Source organism: Petaurus breviceps, unplaced genomic scaffold, assembly GCF_028583685.1.
Source record: "Petaurus breviceps papuanus isolate PSGF00001 unplaced genomic scaffold, PetGlider_PUasm1.0 90769, whole genome shotgun sequence".
In the NCBI taxonomy this organism is placed as follows: domain Eukaryota; kingdom Metazoa; phylum Chordata; class Mammalia; order Diprotodontia; family Petauridae; genus Petaurus; species Petaurus breviceps.
The window spans coordinates 14,319,279-14,340,479 of NW_027187341.1; the positions used below are offsets into that span (position 1 = coordinate 14,319,279).

Below are 21,201 nucleotides of genomic sequence, written 5' to 3' on the forward strand. Positions count from 1 at the left end.
TGAAGTCAAACAATATGTTTCCACATTATCCACATTGCAAAAGAAAACAGAGATAAAAAAGAATAAAGAAAAAATTTTAAAGTATGCTTCAATATATCTGTATTCAGACGCCCTCAGTTCTTTCTCTGAAGGTAGATCATAAGTCCTTCAGAATTGTCTTAGATCACTGTGTTGCTGAGAATAAGTAAGTCATTTCCAGTTGATCATTGTACAGTATTGTTGTTACTATGTACAGTGTTCTCCTGGTTCTGTTCATTTCACTTTGCATAAGTTCATATGTCTTTCCAGGTTTTTCTGAAAGTATCCTGCTTGTCATTTCTTACAACACAATAGTATTCTATCACAATCATATACCACAACTTATTCAACCTTTCCCCAACTGATGAGCATCCTATTTCCAATTCTTTGCCACCCCAACAAGAGCTGCTATGAATATTTTGGTACATATAGGTCCTTTTCCCTTTTCTTTATCTCTTTAGGGTACAGACCTAATAGTGGTATCACCTGGTCAAAGGGACACCAATCTTTCTTACATTCTTTTTAGACTGGATTTGTTTTCTTTTTTCTTTTTTTAAAGCAATTGGGGTTAAGTAACTTGCTCAAGGTTACACGGCCAGTTATTTTTTGTGTGGGTGCCAAGTATCTGAGGCCAGAACCCATCCAGGGTCTCCCAAGACAGGGGCTGGTGCTCTTACTCACTGCTGCCACCTGGCTGCCCCAATATTTGTTTTTTCTGAAGGAGCAACTTTCCTAGACTCCCTCCCCCCTATCCTTTTACATGCTATAATGGAATGGCAGGAGTGAGGCAAAGAACAAACTGAAATAGAATTTTGGGGAAAACCTTGGAGGCTTGGTTTACATATGAAAAATAACAGAAACACTACCAGTATTTGAAAGGTGTGATGGCCCTCATGGATTAGTTGAAAAATGTTGGAATATTAGTATTTTATGTCTAAGATCAAAAAAAGGGAGGGCTGAGCAGCCTCCGGAGTCATCTCAGAAAGCAGTTTATGGAACACAGTGGCTTGTTCAACCCAAGGCATGAAATTAAAGGGTATTAGTGTTGGAAGGGACCTCAGAGGTCATAGAGCCTAATCCACATCTGAGCAGGAATGCCCTCTATTATATCCTTGATAAGTGATTATGCAACTTTTACTCGAAGAATATACTGTGAAAGGGAACTCACTACCTCTGGGGGATGCCCCATTCTACTTTTATAAATCTGTAATTTAAAGTTTTCCCGTAACTCAGGCTGATCCACTCCTTGCTTCTGGTCTGCTCTGCAGATCCAAAGAAAAATGTGTGTCTTCCTCTGATCGCCCGGGAAGTGCAGGAAGTTGTCACGCTCCACGTCCTCTTCTCAAGCCCTGGTTTCATCAGTGGAGCCTCATATGGCATGACGTTATCTCCTCAAACAGAACGTGAACTTCTTAAGGACCAGCTTTGTTTTTCTAATGTTGCCCTTGCCACCAGGCAGCAGGAGTGATGTGAACAAAGGGGTGGAGATAAAATTAGGTAGGATGTATTCAACTAATAATAGATTTATATATAGATATATAAATGCTTTAAATATATATATAGACATACAGGTATATGTGCATATGTATGCATTTAACCATGGTGCCGACCTACACATAGTAGGGCTCAGCCAGACGACCGTCGGCACTTCGTGGCTGGCACACAGTAGGAGTTTTGTTTCATTGGTGTTTGTGGAAACTGAGACCCACGGCAGCCTTGAAGAACCACTTACCGGCGCTTACAAAACTAGGGTCTAGATTCGGGGCTGGAAGCCTGTCAACACCACCGGCTTTGCGGTGTCCTGGGAAACGGATCAAGCCCGGGACTGCACAGCACTACACCCACTCCTGACGCCGCGCCCTCACACACCTGAGGTGCGGGGGTCATATGGGATGGCGTGCGCAGCCTCGCTCTCGCCTCGGCCACGCCCACAGCCAACCCTTCCCCCTCCGGCCTCCTCCAGCCTCGCTCTCGAGATTCCTCCCCTGAACCTTTAGCCTCGTTCTAGCTACCGCCGCTTCTGGTCCCAGCTTCTCAGGTGAGTCCTGTCTCCTCACCCCACCTCCCTCAAGCCTGGCTTAGTTCTCGAGGTTTATTTTTCTGGCATATGCTCGGGGGCTATAAGACAAGGACACGCTTGGGGGCTGGGGTCTCTGAGTGCGTGTGGGTGGGAAGGTGTGGGGGGAAGGGGGTGTATGGTTACCAAGCCGGAAGTGCTACGCATCTCTACCCGGCTGGACGCACTGCGCAGCTGCACTGCGGCCCGGCACGCTAGCCAGAGCCTAGCGGAGCCGAGTGCGCAGGCTCCTGCGGCTTCCCCAGGAAGTTTGCCTTCGGGAATCTGGGCAGAAGGTTGTTGAGTCACGCGTGCCTGGGCTGTAAGTATGGGGTGTCCATGGGTGCTTATCGTGCAGTAACGGGGATCCTCCGCGAGCCCCAGCAGTGCGGGGCTGCTGTGTGAGTCATGAGGACGGTGGCACCAGGCCGGGGGCATCGTCATCGGCTGTGCGCCTAACCCGGTCACAGCTTGCTGGGATTGTTTAATGTTTAGGGCTTGACCCAGACAGGGCCGGTGGTGGTGGTGGGGGGGGGTTTGAAATAACTGGGAGGGAAGTGCCTAAAGCCAGCCTCTAGTTACCTCACCCACGAGGGCCAGTGATGAGAGCTTGGTGCCAGTGAGGCCCGGGGATGGGTTCAGGTTCAAGGACCTAAGGATCAGGATCCTTAAGAATGGCACCAGCAATTGTACATAATCTAATACTATATCTATAGCGTAATGTTTATATAATTTTACACATTCTGTGATATCTATGTAGGATATATAGGACTATAGACATAGGCGTAGATACAGCTCTGTATGTTCATATCTAGATCTGTATCTGTACATTCCAAGATTAAGCCTGCCTATATCTGTATAGAGTATGAAATCCATTGAGCAATATAATGTATTTTGGGGAGGTTCTGTAAAATCAGGCATACCTTAAGAACAATAAAAACAAGGGGGGAGAACGAAACAGATCAGCACTGATCCCCTTGATACTGTAGGAAAAGGAAAAGTGCAGCAGAAGGCAGCAGGACCATCTCTGAGGACTGGGGGACAAATCACTGTGACCATTACTACTCTTCTTTCCCACCTGTCCTCCCCTTTGTATTTAGGTAAACTCTGTTACAGATCAACACTAAGGGCATCTTTATATAAAGAATGGGAAGTATAAACATTAAGTACATTAGGAAGTAACCCTACTGGGGAGCAGGAAGTGGGGTCAGATATGAGAAGAAGGGTATAGCACAGTAGAGCCTAAAGAAAGAATAGGGGCTGTGACTTGGTCTCTAGCATGAGTCCTTTGAAAAGTGCCATGTTTATGGTTGAAGGAAGAACAGTATCTGTACTGACTTTATCAAGATGTTTGTTGTAATCCTATGTAGATACACCATTCTGTACACATAAAATAAGAAAGGTTTCCTTATTAGCTGTTCTCCTTTTAAAGAAAGGTAATAGAAAGGCCATAGAGAGAGTTGAAAAGACTTGGGTTCAAATTCCAGATCTCCACTTACTAGCTGGGTGATACTGAGCAAGTCACTAAACCTCTTTGGGTCTCAGTTTTCTTATTTGTAGTATAGAGATAACACAACTACCTCACAGGTTTTACATGAGGATCAAATGAGAGTGATTATGTGAAGCAGTTTGCAAAACTTTAATTCCTGTGAGCTATTCTTATTATGATGAAAATGCTTTATACACTAGTGATTTCATTAGACTGAAGTTTAATAAAGGTAAGGTATTGTGTGGCTAGGTGTTACAGGGATAGATGACTTGAGCTTGGAATCAGGAAGACTCACTTTGCTGAGTTCAAATTCAGCCTCTGACACTTACTAGCTGTGTGACCCTGGGCAAGTCACTTAATCCTGTTTGCTTCAGTTCCTCAACTGTAAAAAATGATCTGGAGGATATGGCAAACCTTTCCAGTATCTCTTCCCTAGCCCCCCTAAAAAGGGTCATAGAGTTAGATGCAATTGAAATGGCTAAACAAAAACATGTAACTTATGATTTGCAAAACATTTTCACTTATTGTATCTCATTTGATCTATACATGAACCCTCTGAGGTCCATATTAGAAGTGTTGTTATCTTCCTGTCACAGATAAGAAAACAGACTCAGTGTAGTTAAAATGGCTTGACTAGTAAGTGACAAAGCTGGAACTTGGCCCCAGGCAATACATGAAGGAACATGATGTTATGTGGCAGTCTTGTCAGTTTTAAAGATGTTGCCTAAGTTTAACTCCCTATAATGAAAAAAAAAGTATCCTAGGACTCTTCCATAGTTAACACTTAACTCTTCCTATGTAAAACATGGCTTTATCAGGATATTTGTGCTTGAAAGATGTACAGAATTTTTATATGGAAAATAAAGGAGGCATTACTTCATTGGTCATATTATTTGATGGACTATTTTTTTGGTATCCAAATCTAATTTTTTAAATTAAATACTACACATTTTTTGCTGTAACTATTGAATAATTTGTATGTTGATATTATATTTTTTCTTTATAGGTAGTTTATTGGGTGCAGGATTCTTTTTGAGGAGCTTTATAACAGTTTTCAAGTATGGCAGAAGCAGTATTGATCGATTTCTTTGGTTTGAAATTGAACTCACAGAGTAATTGTGTGCTACTAAAAACACTGAATGCTGTCCAGTACCTACATGCCACAAATGCCAAATTCCTTTGCATAATGCATTGCCATAATCTCAGATGTGAAATTGATGGTGAACATGACAATAGTGAACTTGAAATGATCAGTAGTTTACCATCCCTTCCATTGGAATTTGAGGTTATAAGTAATTCCAATATGGCTGCTACCTTATATACAATTAAGCAAAAACTTGATGAAAAAAATTTGAGTAGTATTAAAATAATTACAACAATAAAGAGGAAAGCACTAATGAAAGTTTTTATTGATCAACTCTTCACTGATGTTTACCATTTTGAGTTTGAAGACTTACCACTAGATTTGGGAGAAAGTCATATAAAAGAATCCATTGAGCTAAATACTGTTACAAACCAAGAATTAGAAGAAATCCAGAATGCTATCAAAACATATTTGAGAAGTCTACCAGGACTGAAGGGGGAACTCACCATTCTTACATCTTCCTTGATCCCAGGTATTTTAGGTTATATCCATTTATTTTTCATGTATGTATGTAGTCAATTCTTTAGGCACTCATCTAACCTTTTCCACATCCCTGTCCTCTACTTGATTTGATCTCTTTTTCGTGGCTTATTAGTGTCTACACACACACAAAATCTTCATTTGATATTCATTGACTCAGTAACTATTTATTGAGCATCACAAAAAAAAAACATCTCTTATCTTTGGTTTCATTGGTAGAGGAAATACCCAAGTCAGTAAAATTAGGGTTGTATCAAGAAAAAAAAATGATAAGCTACTGTTAAAAAGTTCAGAATTTTCTAAACATATCACCTCCTGTGTACTGATACAGCCACCGTTTTAGTTCATCCCCTCATCATTTATTGCCTTTGTTATTGCTAGACCCTCCTAATTAAATAATAATAAATCTCCCACTATCAGATCTCTCCCCTTTCTAATCCATTTTTCATATACTGTCAGAATAATTTTCTCTAAAAAGCATTTATTTTCTATCCCTTCAATTGAGAAAGGGGGGGAGGGGGAATATGATCTTATGATAAGAGTCTTATGCTCTTTCTGTCAGAAAGTAAGTAGATTCTTAATTGGTCATCTGGAATTGTGCTTGGTCATTGCTTTAATGAGTGATTTTCCTAAAGTATTAGTCTGACCATGTCCCTTCTCAGTATATCCCAGTGTTTCTCTCTTGCCTCTACTATGAAGAAATATAAAGTTGTTTGGTTTAAGGCCCTTCACAACCTGGTCTTAACCTGTCTTTCTAGCTTTGTTATGTTTTATTCCTTTTCCCACACTATGGTTGAGCCAAACTAGACTTTCCACATCCTCTCTGCTTTTGTTCTGGCTGTCCTCGTTCCTGGAATTGACTCTCTTCTCATCTCCACCTGTTAGAATCCCTTGTTTCCTTCAAGTTTCAGTTAAATTAAGCTTCACTTGAAGTCTTTCCTGGTCTACTCAGCTCTCATATTTTCCCTCCCCAAGCTACCTTGTATAGCTTTTGTATATATTCTCTAGATAAAGAATAAAAAGGTCATGGTTTTCAAGCTGGAAGGGAACTTATAGGCCATATAGCACAAACTCTTCATTTTACTGATAAGGAACTGAGGCTAGGAGAGGGTAAATACATACTATAGCTCAGTTATAGCTAGGAAGTGGTAAAGGTAGGATTTTAGTTCTGTATCTCCAAATCCAGCTTATTTTTCACCGTATCATTGCTTGTTTTTATCCCCAGTACCGGGCATATGTTTGGCTTAAGTATCATATGCTATATTGCCATTTTACAAATGGAAAATTAACATCATTGGCAGGCATAGAAATAACCTCTTGATAATTTTGCTAGTGTCAAAACAAGATATGATTGTTAACATATTTCAAAATAAATATAGTTCACTTGTTAGATTTTCTCTCTGTTTGATACTGGTACATTTTTCTAAGTGTATTCACTTTTATATATTTTTTTACTAGAATTTAACGCATTTCTTTGATAAAGATGATCCCTAACATTAGTGGATGAATAACATTAAGCATTCACATTTTTTAGAATTGTGTTCTTCAAAGTACAGGCCATAGCAACCAATAAGGTGGTGGGAAGATGGATCCTATTCTATACTCCCCACAGTAGCCTGTTTCAAGCTTTTCTTCAACATACCTACACCCTCCCCTTCATCCATGTTGTCAGTATTTTCCTTTTGAATATTTCTGGTTTCCTTGCCAGGTTGCTGAAAACAATGTGTTACCTGTAGCACTGAATCTGTATACTAATGAGTATAATGATTTAGTACGCGTGGCCAGCAATGCTTTTGGATCTGTGTGATTTTGTGAGGTATCTTTTCAGTTATGGCAGCCATTAAAACCAAGTTTCTAAATAAACTGACATTAAAACCACATCTGTGAAGTGCTTGATACAAAGTGTTTTAAAACAATTTTCGAGACCAATGAAGCATTCATTAATTTTGCTCTCATTCAATTGATAATTTTAATTGAGATCAAAATGGGGCTTTGTATTTTTAATAAATAAAATATTTTCAATTTTTATTTTTGTGTTTATTTTGTAATGTATATAATAGCACCTGTATGTAATTTATAAACAAGTAGATATACATATGCTGGGGGCACATATACACATTTTTTTTTTTACTGATAGTGCTATCAAAAAAGTTTTGAGGCTATTAGTCTAAAGCATTATCTGACAATTGCTTCTGTAGAATATAGTATAAAATAATCATATCTTTGTTTTTCATTTAAAAGGCAAAACCACATTTATCTCTATCAGAATATCACATCTAATTTGGGTAAAATCAATATACCACTCTTGATTTAGGAAGATTGGTCACTGATAACATAAACCTGACTCAAAGGAAAGGGGACAAAAGATTTTATCTTATTTGGGAGGAGACACTGCTCCCTCTGTTTTGAAGGAGAGAATAAGGATCCCTAACTATGAGACTCTTGGATATGGAGGACTAATAAATAAAATCTATGAGTATTAACTGTAACTTACATTCTCTTATTAGCATACTGTTGATGAGATCACTGTGGAATCTAGATCTTGAGCTGGAAGTACCCTACTTGTCTAACTTTATCTTTTTCTACATGAAACTGAGGTCTAGAGAGCTTTATTAATTGACTTGTCTAGTCACTGATAACTGATCCCACTAAGGTCCTATTATTACAAGTTTGGGAATCTTTCTACTTCACCTTGCTTCATGTGTCAAGAGTTCAAAAGATCATCTTGTTCTGTAGTTCCAGATAGTATTTCTATCCACTATTATTTAATGTCACCCTACCTTTCATGCCTTAATCTGAAAAACTGGACTGCTCTGTGCTCTGAATGTGATGAGGCATATTTGGATCTTCTTGTGTTGGCTTTGCTTATACTGTTTCTTATTCCTAAAATATCCTTTTTACTTTTCTGTAACTTGTAAATTCTTACTGATCATTAAAATCCAGCTTGAATGCCACCTCTTTTAAGAAGCCTCTTCTAATATCTTTGGTGACAGTCTTTCCTGTTGAACCTCACATTATACTTTGTTTTGCAGCTTTCTAATGATATAAATTGTAATAACATTATGAAACATTGTTTGACTTATCTCCTTAATAGACTGTTTGCTTCATGAAGGGAGAAACATGGAGGATATGAATCAGTAGAGCTAGAAACTAAAGAGAATTAGATGAATTTAGGACAATAGATCATAGCCTGGCAAGGAAAAGTAATACTTACATTATCTACCTCTCTGACTTGGACTTAGGAAAACTTTGCAAACCATATTGCATATACATGAGTTATCTTCATTGTTAGAAGTATCTGGGCCCTCAGCACTGGATTTATATAACACTTGCATCTCCCTATTCTGTTAACTATTCTCCACTACCTTTCATTGGTACAGGGCACAGGGTCTGAATTTCCATTATTTGGGCCTCCGTCCTACAAAATTGGCTTGAAATAAACTATTATAGCTGGTCCAGTTAGCCATGAGGGGAGGACAGGGCAATTGGGGTTAAGTGATTTGCCCAAGGTCACACAGCTAATAAATGTTAAGTGTCTGAGGCCAGATTTGAACTCCTCTTGACTTCAGGGCCGGTTCTCTATTCATTGCCTCATCTAGCCGCCCCTGGATATGCTATTTTCAGAGATTATCTGTATGGGTCATGATAAGCAAGGATTGGATCAGTTACTAGAAAGCATGTTGTCAGACAAGGATTCTGATGTATAGTACTTAAGCTGTGAGTCCTGATAAATAATTTATGGGATGGTGGGAAAGACTGTCTAATTAGGAGGGGATAACTCCAGAGCCTGTAGCCTTGGCAGTCAGGAGAAGACCTATGGTAATGGCTATTTGATTTAGCAGTAGTTTTCAGAAGGCTTCCACTGCTTAAACTAGATAAAATCAGGTCCATTTTGTTTAACCTAATCCTTCTAGCTATCCCTGCAGACTTAAAAAAAAATTCCTTGCTGGTCAGTGCCCCTTATCAATATCATCTGATAGGAGCATTGTAAAGTATTAGTCATTGTACACGAAATTTATTTTGAATCTTAATATTTTCAACAGATACTTTCATACATGGCTTCACTACCAGGACAGGTGGGATATCTTACCTACCCACTCTCAGTTCTTTCAATCTCTTCAGTAGTACTAAGCGTAGAGATCCCAAAGCTGTCGTTCAAGAAAATCTGCGCAGATTGGCTCAGGCGGCAGGATTTGATCCTGAAAAATTTCACCGCATAAAGGTATTTTGTTGCTTCATAGATGAGAAAATTAAAGTAAATTTGACCATGTGACTTTTGATCAGGCTACTTTTACTTTAGCTTTTCCACCTATAGTCTAAGGACATTACTCATAATTTCTTTTAATAGACACCTCAAACCCTGTAGATAAATTACATAATATTTGTCTGCCACTTGGAATGCCTTCTAAAAGTACTATAGTGCTGTACTGGTTACTGTAGGACCTGATCCTACTGGTACATAGCTTCACTGACTAATAACCCTTTTGATTTATAAGAGTGCTGGGTGTACTTAAAAACAAAGGGAGTCCATTCCAGTGGCAAACAGAACCATTATTGATAAGACAGATGCCTTTTCTTGACAAAGCTGGTGTCCCTAGAAGGAAGGAACCAAGCCTGTGTGAATCATCTCCTGTTCTAATCATCACTGTGCTGACTTTTATCAGTATTATCTCAATTGATCCTCACAATGACCCTGGAATGTAGTTGCTATTATCTCCATTTTACTGTTGAAGAAACGCAGAAGCTAGGTGACTTACCCAAGGTCACATAGCTAAGTGTCTAGAGGCTGGATTTGAACTCAGGTCTTCCAGATTCTAAGCATAGCACTCTATCCACTGTACCACTTAGCTTCCTCTGTTTGAATTTTTTACTTCACCACCTATTGGTTTTCTAATTTTCCTTTAAGATTTACGGAGATTTTCATTTTTAAAAAGTTTTAAAAATTATATTGCTTTTATATTTTTATATCAAGATGTGATAATTTGTTGGTCCAGGGGCACCTAGTGTTCATCATCTGTAGGACAGTCAGATATCTCATGGACTTAACATTTAATAGTAATCTTAAAATGATAATGTAGTTGTATGTTATGATAATTTCAATCCAAGTTATTAATGTATTTCTCTTTTAAAACTTTTTTCCTTATTTGCCTTAAATCTTCCCTTTCATTAGACTGATCATGCCAATGGTGTCTGGATAATGGGCAAGAAGGAGCCTGATTCTTATGATGGAATAACAACCAACCAAAGAGGTGTCACCATAGCAGCTCTTGGTGCAGACTGTATACCTTTGATTTTTGCAGATCCTGTTAAAAAAGCATGTGGGGTCGCTCATTCTGGTAACTATGTTTCATTATTTATTTCTCTGTCAGCTGCTATTATAGAATGTTTAAGGTTTTGTGGATATTGGACAGTGCTTTTGAGAGAGACATGTTGGGATAGAAGAAGCTTAAGCCAAAGCTTAAAGAATTTAAAATGATTATAAAGAAAAACTTCTTAATAGCAAGGATCACTTGTCACTCATAAGTTGGGGAAGATAAATTCCTGGAGGTTTTTAGAACAGTATGTAGATTTTCATTTGAATATGGTCTTCAGTCAGTCAATAATCATTTCTTAAACATCTGCCACATGCCAGGCACTGATCTTGAAGCTAGGATTACAAGTAGCATAAATCCAGTAATACCTCCTCACAGGGAGCTTACATTCTAATACATGAGACAGCAAGGCATATGGAAGTGTATACAAAATAAATATGAAGAGAATAACTAAGGTAATTAAATAAAAAGGTGGTGAGAGTGGAAGGGAACCAGCACTTGAAGGGATCAGGAAGGGTTTCAGGTAGAATGTTATAATTGAAGAGTGTCTTGAAGGAAGAGAGAAATTCTTGTAAGTGGAGGAGGGGGAAAGAGCATTCCAGGCATAGAGGACAGCAAGTACAAAAGCACAGAGGAGGGAGGTGAGGTGTGTAAGGGACAGAGATGAAGCCAGTGTGGCTGAATCCCAGTGTGAGAGAACAAGTACTGTCCATCGAGTCTGGAAAGGTACGTTGGAGGCAAGGTTGTGAAGGGCTTTAAAATTAGAGGAGTTTATAGGCTGTGGGGCATCATTGGAGTTTGAGTAGCGAATGACACAATTAGATATGTGCTGAAAGAACTCACTTTAGCAGCCTTATGTAGGATAGACTGAAGGAGAGGGCCAAGGCAAAGGAAAAATTTGGCTTTTGTAGTAATATAGGCAAGCTTTTAGGGCTCATATTAAAGTAATAGCCATGTTACTAGAAAGAGAAGGTTATATGCAAGAGATGTGGTGGAGGTAGAAACAGCAAAATTTTACTGTTGTTTAGTGGAGTAAGATGAACCAAGGAGAAAACCAAAGTTATGAACCTGAGGCTGGTAAAATGGTGGTGCTTTGGGCAAAAATAGAGAAGTTTTGAAGGCTGGTTTTGGGGTGAAGGATGATGAGTTATGTTAAGTTTAAGATTCTGATTTTCTTTGTAAAGTAAGAGGTGAGATCCTTTGTTAAGAGAGAATGGGAAGGTGGAAGTGTGAGGAAGGTTTCAGGACAGAAGAGAAGGACTGAAAAACTTTGTTGGGGAAGAAGTAAAGGATCTTAAGTAACATGTCAGAATTACCAAGTTTCTTTTCACCTTTATGAATCAGTCCATTACTTTGGGCTTCAGACCTTACAGCACTGAGAAAAGGACTGTACCTTGTGATGCTTTTCATTTGGTTACAGTAATGGCATTTGATGGTTTGTAGCCAGATTTGCTGAATAGAGAACATTGCTGGGGAACATGGGTTTACTCTATCCCCATTTCCTGATAAAAAAATTTGGATACTATTTATTAAGTACTTGCTACCAAGGCACTTTTCTTAATGTTAAGAATACATATACAAAAACAATTACATTCTACTGGAAATTCTTGAAGTTTTAAAATATTTAAGATGGAGACCACATAGAAAGAAAGACTATATATCCGATTGCAAGGTGTCTTTGAAAGTAAAGTCCTTTCCATAGATATATAACCAATGAGGTTCTTAAAAAGGAAATAAAGCGATTTAACCATGAGATATAAGGTGACCAGTGAATTCATCTTTAGCATTTTAGAAGTAGGGTTATAATTTGGACATCGATTTAGTGTCTAGGAAATTCACATTCTTTTTTTTTATTTTTAAAGAGCTGTAATCTAGTACTGTAACTACCCTTAAGAGTAGACCAAAGCACATTATCTATGGCCCTGTATTCAGTTACATTTTCTTTTTGAAAAGTAAGTATACTAAAGTCTGAGAGAATAATCAAAGGGTTTATGGAGACTCCCCTGCATTTTCAGAAAATTGTATTTTGGGCAGGAAGAACACTAATTCGGGTCCCTATTTACAAGTTCTACTTTGAAAAGAGTCTGTAGTACCTTCTTTATGTTGAATTTAAATCAGTATTTTTTTTTATATTTTGAAGTATCAGTTTACTATATGCAGTTTACAAGGTAAGCTTTATGAAATTAGAAACACTGTAGATAATGACCCCCGACAATGTATATAGTAGTAGGCATAGAATCTGGATCTGAAAACCCATGATCGCATAGGTTGTAGAAATCCCTACATATATAAAGTGATTTTTTCTGAAAGTGCCTCCTTTGGGTTGGGCCTTGAAGTAGTAAGGCTTTGAAATAGAGTCTCCTTTGCAGATACTTGTTTTCTTCTCATAAGTTATCTTTGTTTGGAAGTTCTCATAAACAATTCCGTGAATTGAGAGCATTTCTTAATATAGGAAAAAAAAGTCTCATTGAAATATTGAAGAGAGAACTAGGATGTTTTGCCCCAGATTAGAACATGACTAAGGTTAGGGCCGGTAGGTGGCATAGAGGATAGAATGCTGGGCCTGGAGTGAGGAAGCCTCATCTTCCTGAGTTCAGATGTGGCCTCAGACATTTAATAGTTGTGTGACCGGGAAAAGGAAATGGCAAACCACTCTAGTATCTTTGCCAAGAAAACCTCAAATGGGGTCATGAAAAGTTGGACACGACTGAAACAGCTGAACAGCAGCAACAATATTAATTACAAACAAAAACAGTTTAGTGGACGTTATAATCTTCAGTACTCTGCTGCCATCGTAGTATGTTTTTAGAGGCAGCATCCATCTGCAAATAAGGAAATAATGATAAACTGGAGTAAAAAGCAGAGCTAATTGTGAATAGCATGGGAATTATACATACATATAATTCCTCTTAAATTATTTCCCTCTTCCTTTGTCCTGTAATGGTGATCATCTGTTTTCAGTGTACTGTAGTAAATAGACTACGATTAGAGTATACATATTACCACAATATCTAATTTCTGTCAACATGTTCAGGGAATCTGAAAGTTATAACTTCTTGTAGCTGAGTCTTGACACTTGCTTGTACATGCAGCGTGCTTACCTATAAAGTTCAGTTAACTGTTCATTATTTCTTTTATGTTGCATATAAAAGGCAGCATAGGGGTGGGGTAGTGGATAGACAACTGATTTAGAAGCCAGAAAAAACTGGATTTAGTTCTAGCCTCTGACACATCAGCTATATGATCCTGGACAAATCGATCACTTAAATCTCTCAATACTTTAGATCAAGGGTTGACCTGTTTTTTTTGTAAGGTCAGTGAGCTAAGAATGGTTTTTACATTTTTAAATACAAGAGAACTTTATTTAGGCAGGTAAGGTATAAATCTGCTCTTTCATTGATAGAGGGAGTTTTCTCATTTATGATTTCCCTATAAGGAATAACAGGTCAATTCCTAACCCATTCTCTATCATGTAAAATCTTGCCTTGTGAAGTCTCCTGTCTTAGACTCTGGACTGTAAGGGACCTCTGATAGTACCCAGTTAATCCTCTTGCCTCTAGGTAGAACTACAAGTATAATTCCTAATTATATTGCTGTGCATAAATAAGTTTGGCATTTATTAAATATCAACTGATGGTCCTGGCCACTAAAGGTCATGCTTATTGTCAGGGATTGGAAATCCATTGTCTCTTGTTAAAAATTATTTCAGCAATTAACCAGTGCATATGGTTAACCTTTTTAATAATCTAATGTTATTCTTCCTTCCTTGTTCAGTTCTTCCTATTCCATTCTAAATAGAAAATAATTATCTCATATGTTTTAAGAACCATCAAATCATCCCATTCTTATTTATAACATATATGTATTTAATATTCTCTTTCTCTTAAGTCCTATTCAGATGGCTCATTTGCTATACTGTCCCAATTACTGAGTGGAGTTCAAGCTCTGGTGGCTTTACCAACCTGGAAATGCATTGACTATGAGTCTGGCTATGGACCAGCTGTGTGGCTATCATCCAGAGGCCAGTTATCACAATGCTGGCCATAGCTTTTCATTAAAAACTTTTGGTTTTCTACCTGCACTGGTTGATAAAATCAGTGATCCTCAAAGTAATTACAATTGCAAATATTGTTTTCATTTTCTTCCTCTTGAATCTTGTCACATTTTTATCCTTAATGATGTAACCCAGTACAGATTACCCTTAATCCTAAGCAGAGTTCAGAAGAATGCTTTCATTGTTCTCAAATATTCTGGTCTTCACATGATATTGGAATGGGATAGCTTTTTCAAGAGCTAGACTGTGGAGTTGTTTTGGCATTACAGTAATTTGAGAAATGCTGTTCAGAACATAATTGTCCAGCATTCCCAAATCTTGACCGTTTTCCCATTACTCTTGTCTAGGATGGAAGGGCACCTTGTTAGGAGTTGCTATGGCTACTGTCAATGCTCTGGTAGCAGAATATGGCTGTCACCTGGAAGATATTCTTGTTGTGATGGGCCCCTCAGTGGGGCCCTGCTGTTTTACTCTTCCGAGAGACTCAGCAAATGCCTTTTATAATCTTGACCCTCAGTGCGTAAGACTAGTTGACTCACCAGATCCCTATGTTGACATACGTAGAGCCACTCGGTAAGTTTGATTTCTTTTCTGTAGAACACAAAATACCAGCCTTTTCATTATAAGACCTAAATGGTATCCCTGCGATATTTACAGTTACTGACATCAACTAGCATAGAACTCAGTTACATCAAAAATCTAAATAAGCCATGAAACCTGTTCTAGCTAAACAGTATAGAAATTTTTCTTAGACTTTTTGCAATCTTCCTTTGATTTGAAAGGAGGAAGAGAAATATTAGGTATGTGATTTAATCGTTTTTTTAAAGTTCTAGGTAGACATATCAAAGTTTACTTTTAATCATGGGTAATACATAGGCTAAAGTTTCCCAAGGATAGTGATACACATTAAGGTGATCTGTTTAAGCACATAACCAGAGAACATTTTTATTATCAGCTGGGTAGAGGAATGTGGTTCTTTAATTTAAAATAACTAGGATGATGTAAAACCTATTACCTTTAAAGATATTTTTCTGGAGCCTTGCTATTTAAATTATTTGAGTTTTATTATTAATGCCTTTAGAAAACTGGGTGTAATTGCACATAGCAGCATTGATCTGTCTGTGTTTCATTCTGTTCTTTTGCTTTCAGAAGGAAAGTTAGCAGCAAAGAGTTTTTAAAGAATACACCTTATTTCCACATATGGTTTTAAGAACCAACCTTATAACTTTATAGCCTTGTATATAATATTATTTTGTTAACTATTTTTATTGAAAAATCTAGTCATAAAATGAGAAAAGAGGTCCAGATGATTTTTTAAAAACAATTCTAAAATCTTTGAATTCAGCCTAATGAGTGAACCTTGCATCAAAATACCTTTAAATTTGCTTCAGAAGTATCTCTTTCCATACTTTTTGTTGTTTGCAAAGCTTTCTACTTAAACCAAGTCTATAGAGTTACAATATGAAAGGTTGTACTGTTTTCTCATTAATTAAGAATATAGAAACTGCTTGCAGAATGGGCCAGGTGTCATAATTGAAATATAATTAATTTCCTTTGTCTTTTGTAGATCTGTACTGAAACAATGTCATACCAAAATCAACTCCCTACCTCTACCTTAAACACATTATTCTGCTTACTTGATGATTGACATACAAATTGTTGATGCCTTTCTTTGTTTTTTATTTTAAGAATTCTTTTAGAAAGAGGAGGAATTCTTCCTCAGAATATTCAAGGTGATTCTAAGTCTGCCCAGAACCAAAATCTTGACCTTTGTACATCCTGTCATCCTGATATGTTCTTTTCCCATGTCCGGGATGGCATTGATTTTGGATCACAATTAGGCTTCATATTAATTAGAGAGTAAATGTGGTAAGTTCTTTTTATTTTTACCAAACCCAATTAGGAAGCATTAAGTGACTCTTTGTGAATTGAGGTTTTTCATGATAGGTTAAATCCCTAATAATTGCACAGCAAATTTTCTTATATACTTGTGGGATACTCAGAAATTTATTTTGAGTCTGCTTCAATATAGAAAGATCATAGTGACAGGCTTATTCTTTGTTTTTCCCAAGATGATCTTCCTTGATGACAGCTGCCTCTTTTCTTGGTTAATTGATTATAACAATAATAATAACAACTCCCATATCTGTAGTGCTTTAAGGTTTCTAAATCACTTCCCTCATTACTGAGCTTGGTTGTGCTAGTATTCTGAATAAATGTTAAGTGAAAAATCATTTATCTTCTGTAGATTTCAGTTTCTTCCTCTGTAAAGTAAAGGGAGTTGGAGTAGGTAACCTCTAAGATCCCTTACAGCTTTTACTGAAACACCATTTCTTACCTCTGTCAAGACTGAATAAAATCTGTAATTTTTAAAATCTTATGTAGGTGCTCAAAAATGGTTTGTAAAACTTAGCTTGTATTTTCTGGATGTCAGCCTCTTATTCTTGTTTCTTTAAATGTACAGTGTATCTTTTTAATGCATTTTGAAGACTTTTTTAAAAATATAGGTAAAGATAGAGGATGTTAGAAGCCTGACAGACAAGGAAACAGCAACTGATGTAGTGGGGAAAGCACTGGCCCAAGAATCTGAAAGCCTTAGTTTTAGTCTACATTCAATTGCCAATGTGCTCAGTTCCCTTTAGCAAGTTTCTGAACAACTCTGAAGCTTGGATTTCCTCCTCTTTAAATAAAATGGGGAGCTATATGTGATACCTAAAGTCCTCTTTGCTTCTGAAGTCTTTGATCCTTGAGCCATGAATATGCCAATAGTCATTAGGGGAGAAACTGAGTAATAAGAATTCTTATCATACACATTTTGTCATTCTTAAAATCTTGCTTGTCCTTGTGGTTAAATGGTATTTTGCTGACTATATTAGGCTACCTGGGTACTATTGTGATATTTTGTGGGGGGGATCTAGTAGTCCAGCATAAATGAAAAAAAATATATTGCAGCTCTAAGTGAATTTAGACTGGCAATCATCAGTGAGGTTTTGGATAGCAAGTACAATGTTGAAAATATGAAGAAAGTTGCTATATTAATAGTATATAGCAGAGTCAAATTCATTTTTTTCTGTAGTCTAATGATTAAGATTTCTCATATTTTTAACATCAGCTATAGAAAAACTTATGTTTACATATTAATAATGGCTCACTTAATTTACTTGGGTTATGTAGTAAGGAGTGTGTTATGCCTTTATATTAAATGTTGATATCAGGAAGTATAATTTGATGAGACTGTAAATTTCTCATTTTTTGAGTTCATTTATCTTTCTCTTTACTAGTTGAAGGGATAATCTTTAAACAACTTTTCATTAAAATACTAGGCTCTCTGGTGTGCAAACTAATTTGGTACTTAACTAGATTTACATCAACTATTTGCAAGTAATACAAGAAAATGAATTTGATTTTTAAAGTTAGTATTTCTTGGAGAAGCACATTCAAACTCACAGAAATGTAGCATCATTGTGACTGTATTGATGTTTGTTCTCACTAACAAATAGCAAATTCCAGTGAACAGCATTGCCAAAAGATAATCACCATTGTGAATATACATCAGTATTTTTCTCCACAGTAATAACAGTAAAAATATTTTGATATGCTACTTGTTTTTCCTATTGATAATGGACTTTCTAAATACTTGATTGGTACATGCTGCCAGAAAGTATACTACTATTATGCTTTTTCCTGATATTTTAAGCAGTTTCTTTTTTTAAATATTTGATTACATTGTATTTTACAGGTACAAGCTGGAGTGCTTACCTGGGTTGCTTCCTAGCCACTTATACAACTGGTTCCAGTATTCCATGGTTCTAGGATCTCATCAGTGTGAATATTCCTTCCAGTAATGCAGATTATAACCCCTCCATGGCTGCCTTTTGTTGTGATTCTCATCCATATATTCCCATAAATTCACGATTAGGGACCTGACAGGATGTTCTTCTGGGTATTGTATGGATAACAGTATATAGCATGTACACTCCTCATTAGTTATCCCTCTTTTTTGCTGTATGACACAGTCATTTTTTTCAGTTAAACACTTCTCTGATAACCTCCTTTATGCCCTTTCTCTTGTATAATTTCTCATTTGTGAAGTGTCACATTGCCCTTGCACACCATGTGCCTCTCCATTCTCTTTTCTTTGTATTATCCTCTGCTGTAATTCCTTGGAAGATGTAGTATTTCATAACTAAGAATCATACAACATCCACAAATGATGGACTTTGGTTTCAGAAAGAAATTTGGAGTTATTATAGTACTTTGCTGTGTCCCAAAGGAAATCTAGCCTGATCTCCTCATCCTCTTCAGTTCTGGGCCCGGGTCATTTTCTGTTTCTCTTGTTTGTCCAAGTTATTTGTCCATATACTCATGGAGGTTCTCTATAGGTGGTCATCCAACTTTATAACATAGTTTGCATAATAGGCATTCATCAGCTGTTTGAGTTTTTCTTTATTGATTGTTATGCCATACTTTTTAAAATGATTGTGGCTTTTTTGTAGGAGGCTCTGTGATGTTCCACTATTTGCTTCAGTTAACCCAGTATCATCTCCAGATGAACATCTCCAGGACCTAATGATCTGTAGAAAATTTGTCTTATGTCTTTGACTCTGCTATAGATCTCCTCCATGACCATTATATACATCTTTGTCAAGAACAAGTGTCTGTTTTATGACCTATCTGATAGTTATAATCAGAGAGTTGTTAACATTATCTCTTGTATCTTATGTGCTTTTGATATACATATGGGAAACAACTTGTTGGAAGAAAGCCTCTAAGGTAGTGTTTTGCTTTACTGTATTAAATACTTGTTTATAGTCAGACAAATTCAGTGGAATCTTGTATTCTCTTTACCTTTTAGTCAGTTTTGACATTGTAAATGTCTGCTGCGGTATATTACTTGTAAAAGACCTACTGTTCCTTTATCAATGAATGTGTATATTAATCATCATAAATATTTTCTTTAGATGGGGAAAGTAGACATATGGATCAATAGGTAATGGTATTCACTTGATCACCATTTTAGGGGTGGGGGAATTAAAAATAAGGTACTGGTTTCATCCTTAAATGCCCTTGGGATGACTTGGCTTATTTGGGTTTTCTGCCTATAAGAAAACTTAGCTTTTTGATTTACCTAAGGTTAGATAATTGAAAAATAAGTTATCTTCAAGAAAATTTGTATTTTCATTATCATTTTGAAACAAGTAAATTTATTTTTTTTTTTTAGAATTCTACTGATAGGTCAGTATGATCTAGAAGAAAGAAAGACTATAAAGGGCAGGGGAGGGGGAGTGCTATGCTTTACTGTACAGACTAGCATACACCTTCCCATAATAAAGCTTTGAGACTGCTTTCATTAATTATTGTGTACATTAGACAGTGTGGTATAATAGGAAGAACTTGGGACTTCAGAGTCAGGAGGTCTGAGTTCAGGCTACTAGTTTAATTCTCTGTGTAATCTTAGACAAAGCATGTAATCTTTTTAAACCTCAGATTCCCCTTCTGTAAAATGTAGATGATGTTGTTTTTTACCTACCTCTTGTGTAAATTACTTTGTAACTGTAAAGCATTGTGTTAATATTAATTCTCATCATTAAATGGTTATAGAGTAGATCAAATGAGTCTCTTCCTAGTCCTTTTGAAGCCTTGTCAGATTTTCTTCTTTCCTGCATTCCTCTTTAGCCCTACTAAGCCAAATGTGATTTTTCTCTCTTTTGGAATTTCTTAGGACTTTATATTTATCACATGCACTTATCATCATCTACTTTATAGATAATTATTTGTATTCATGTCCTTTATTTGTTAGACTGACAATATCTTTAGATTTTCCACAGGATCTAACACAGCATGTTGCACATACTTGGAATGAGCTCTCAGAAAATGTTTAATGATTTTAGGGGGAAGTATCTTAGACATAACAAACATTTGTTTAATGTATTTTTGTCATACAACATTTTGAAAGTTCTGTTATGGGTTTCCATAATCCTTAACATTTGTTGTTCATCTCTTTGTACTTTTAAAAACAACTTGAGTTATAAGATTTTGTAGGCAGTTATTTGTTACATCTTGCATTTTAAAATAATTTACCTGAATAAGTCTTGTGTTATATAGTGATACCTTATTTTACTCTTTTCCTTCCAGCTCAGCAAAAAGTCATTTAATAAAAATACTTGATATATTTGGCCCAACTCAGGGAAAATATGACTCACAAACCATATTTTGCCAATGCAGATAAGTACAAATTGACTGATATAAAATCACGGGATCATAGAAAGTATTTTTGCTTTAGCGTTGAGGGGAAAGTACTGCATCAGCAGTAACTACTAAAGAGACTTACTTCATCTTTAGAAAGCCACATTTTAGTATAGCCTGGAGAATGAGGTCTGCCATTTTGTGTGCTTATTTCTCTCTGGAGAACATTGCTGTTGCTTTCAGAAAGTTGTTTCCTGTATGTGACTGTTAATGTTGTTAATTGTAGACATTTGTCCTGTCATCTTTCACCTCCTAGTCTTTGCTTGCTGTCCCTTTTGACAATAAAGTACTTCCTTCCCAACTCTGCTGCTCAGAATCCATTGCTGCATGATTTTCTCAGCTCTCATTAGAAACCTTTCCTTATACCCCTAGTTGTTGGTGTTTGTTCCCTCTTTCTCAACT

General features: G+C 36.8%; 1 protein-coding gene across 4 annotated transcripts; it reads left to right on the forward strand.

Moving 5' to 3' along the window:
* The first annotated feature begins 1,902 nt into the window (after window positions 1-1,902).
* On the forward strand, window positions 1,903-20,165 carry LACC1 (laccase domain containing 1). Of its 4 annotated transcripts, none has more exons than XM_069068697.1 (7): window positions 1,919-2,056; window positions 4,570-5,179; window positions 9,231-9,409; window positions 10,358-10,523; window positions 14,901-15,126; window positions 16,243-16,422; window positions 18,293-20,165. In XM_069068697.1, the coding sequence occupies exons 2-6, from the start codon at window positions 4,624-4,626 to the stop codon at window positions 16,415-16,417; spliced, it is 1,302 nt and encodes a 433-aa protein (XP_068924798.1). In that variant the 5' UTR covers window positions 1,919-2,056; window positions 4,570-4,623; the 3' UTR covers window positions 16,418-16,422; window positions 18,293-20,165. The 4 variants fall into 4 exon arrangements, with proteins under 4 accessions (XP_068924800.1, XP_068924798.1, XP_068924799.1 ...); XM_069068696.1 differs by lacking the exon at window positions 1,919-2,056 and adding an exon at window positions 2,247-2,396; XM_069068699.1 differs by lacking the exon at window positions 4,570-5,179 and having other exon boundaries at window positions 1,903-2,056.
* The last annotated feature ends 1,036 nt before the right edge of the window (window positions 20,166-21,201 follow it).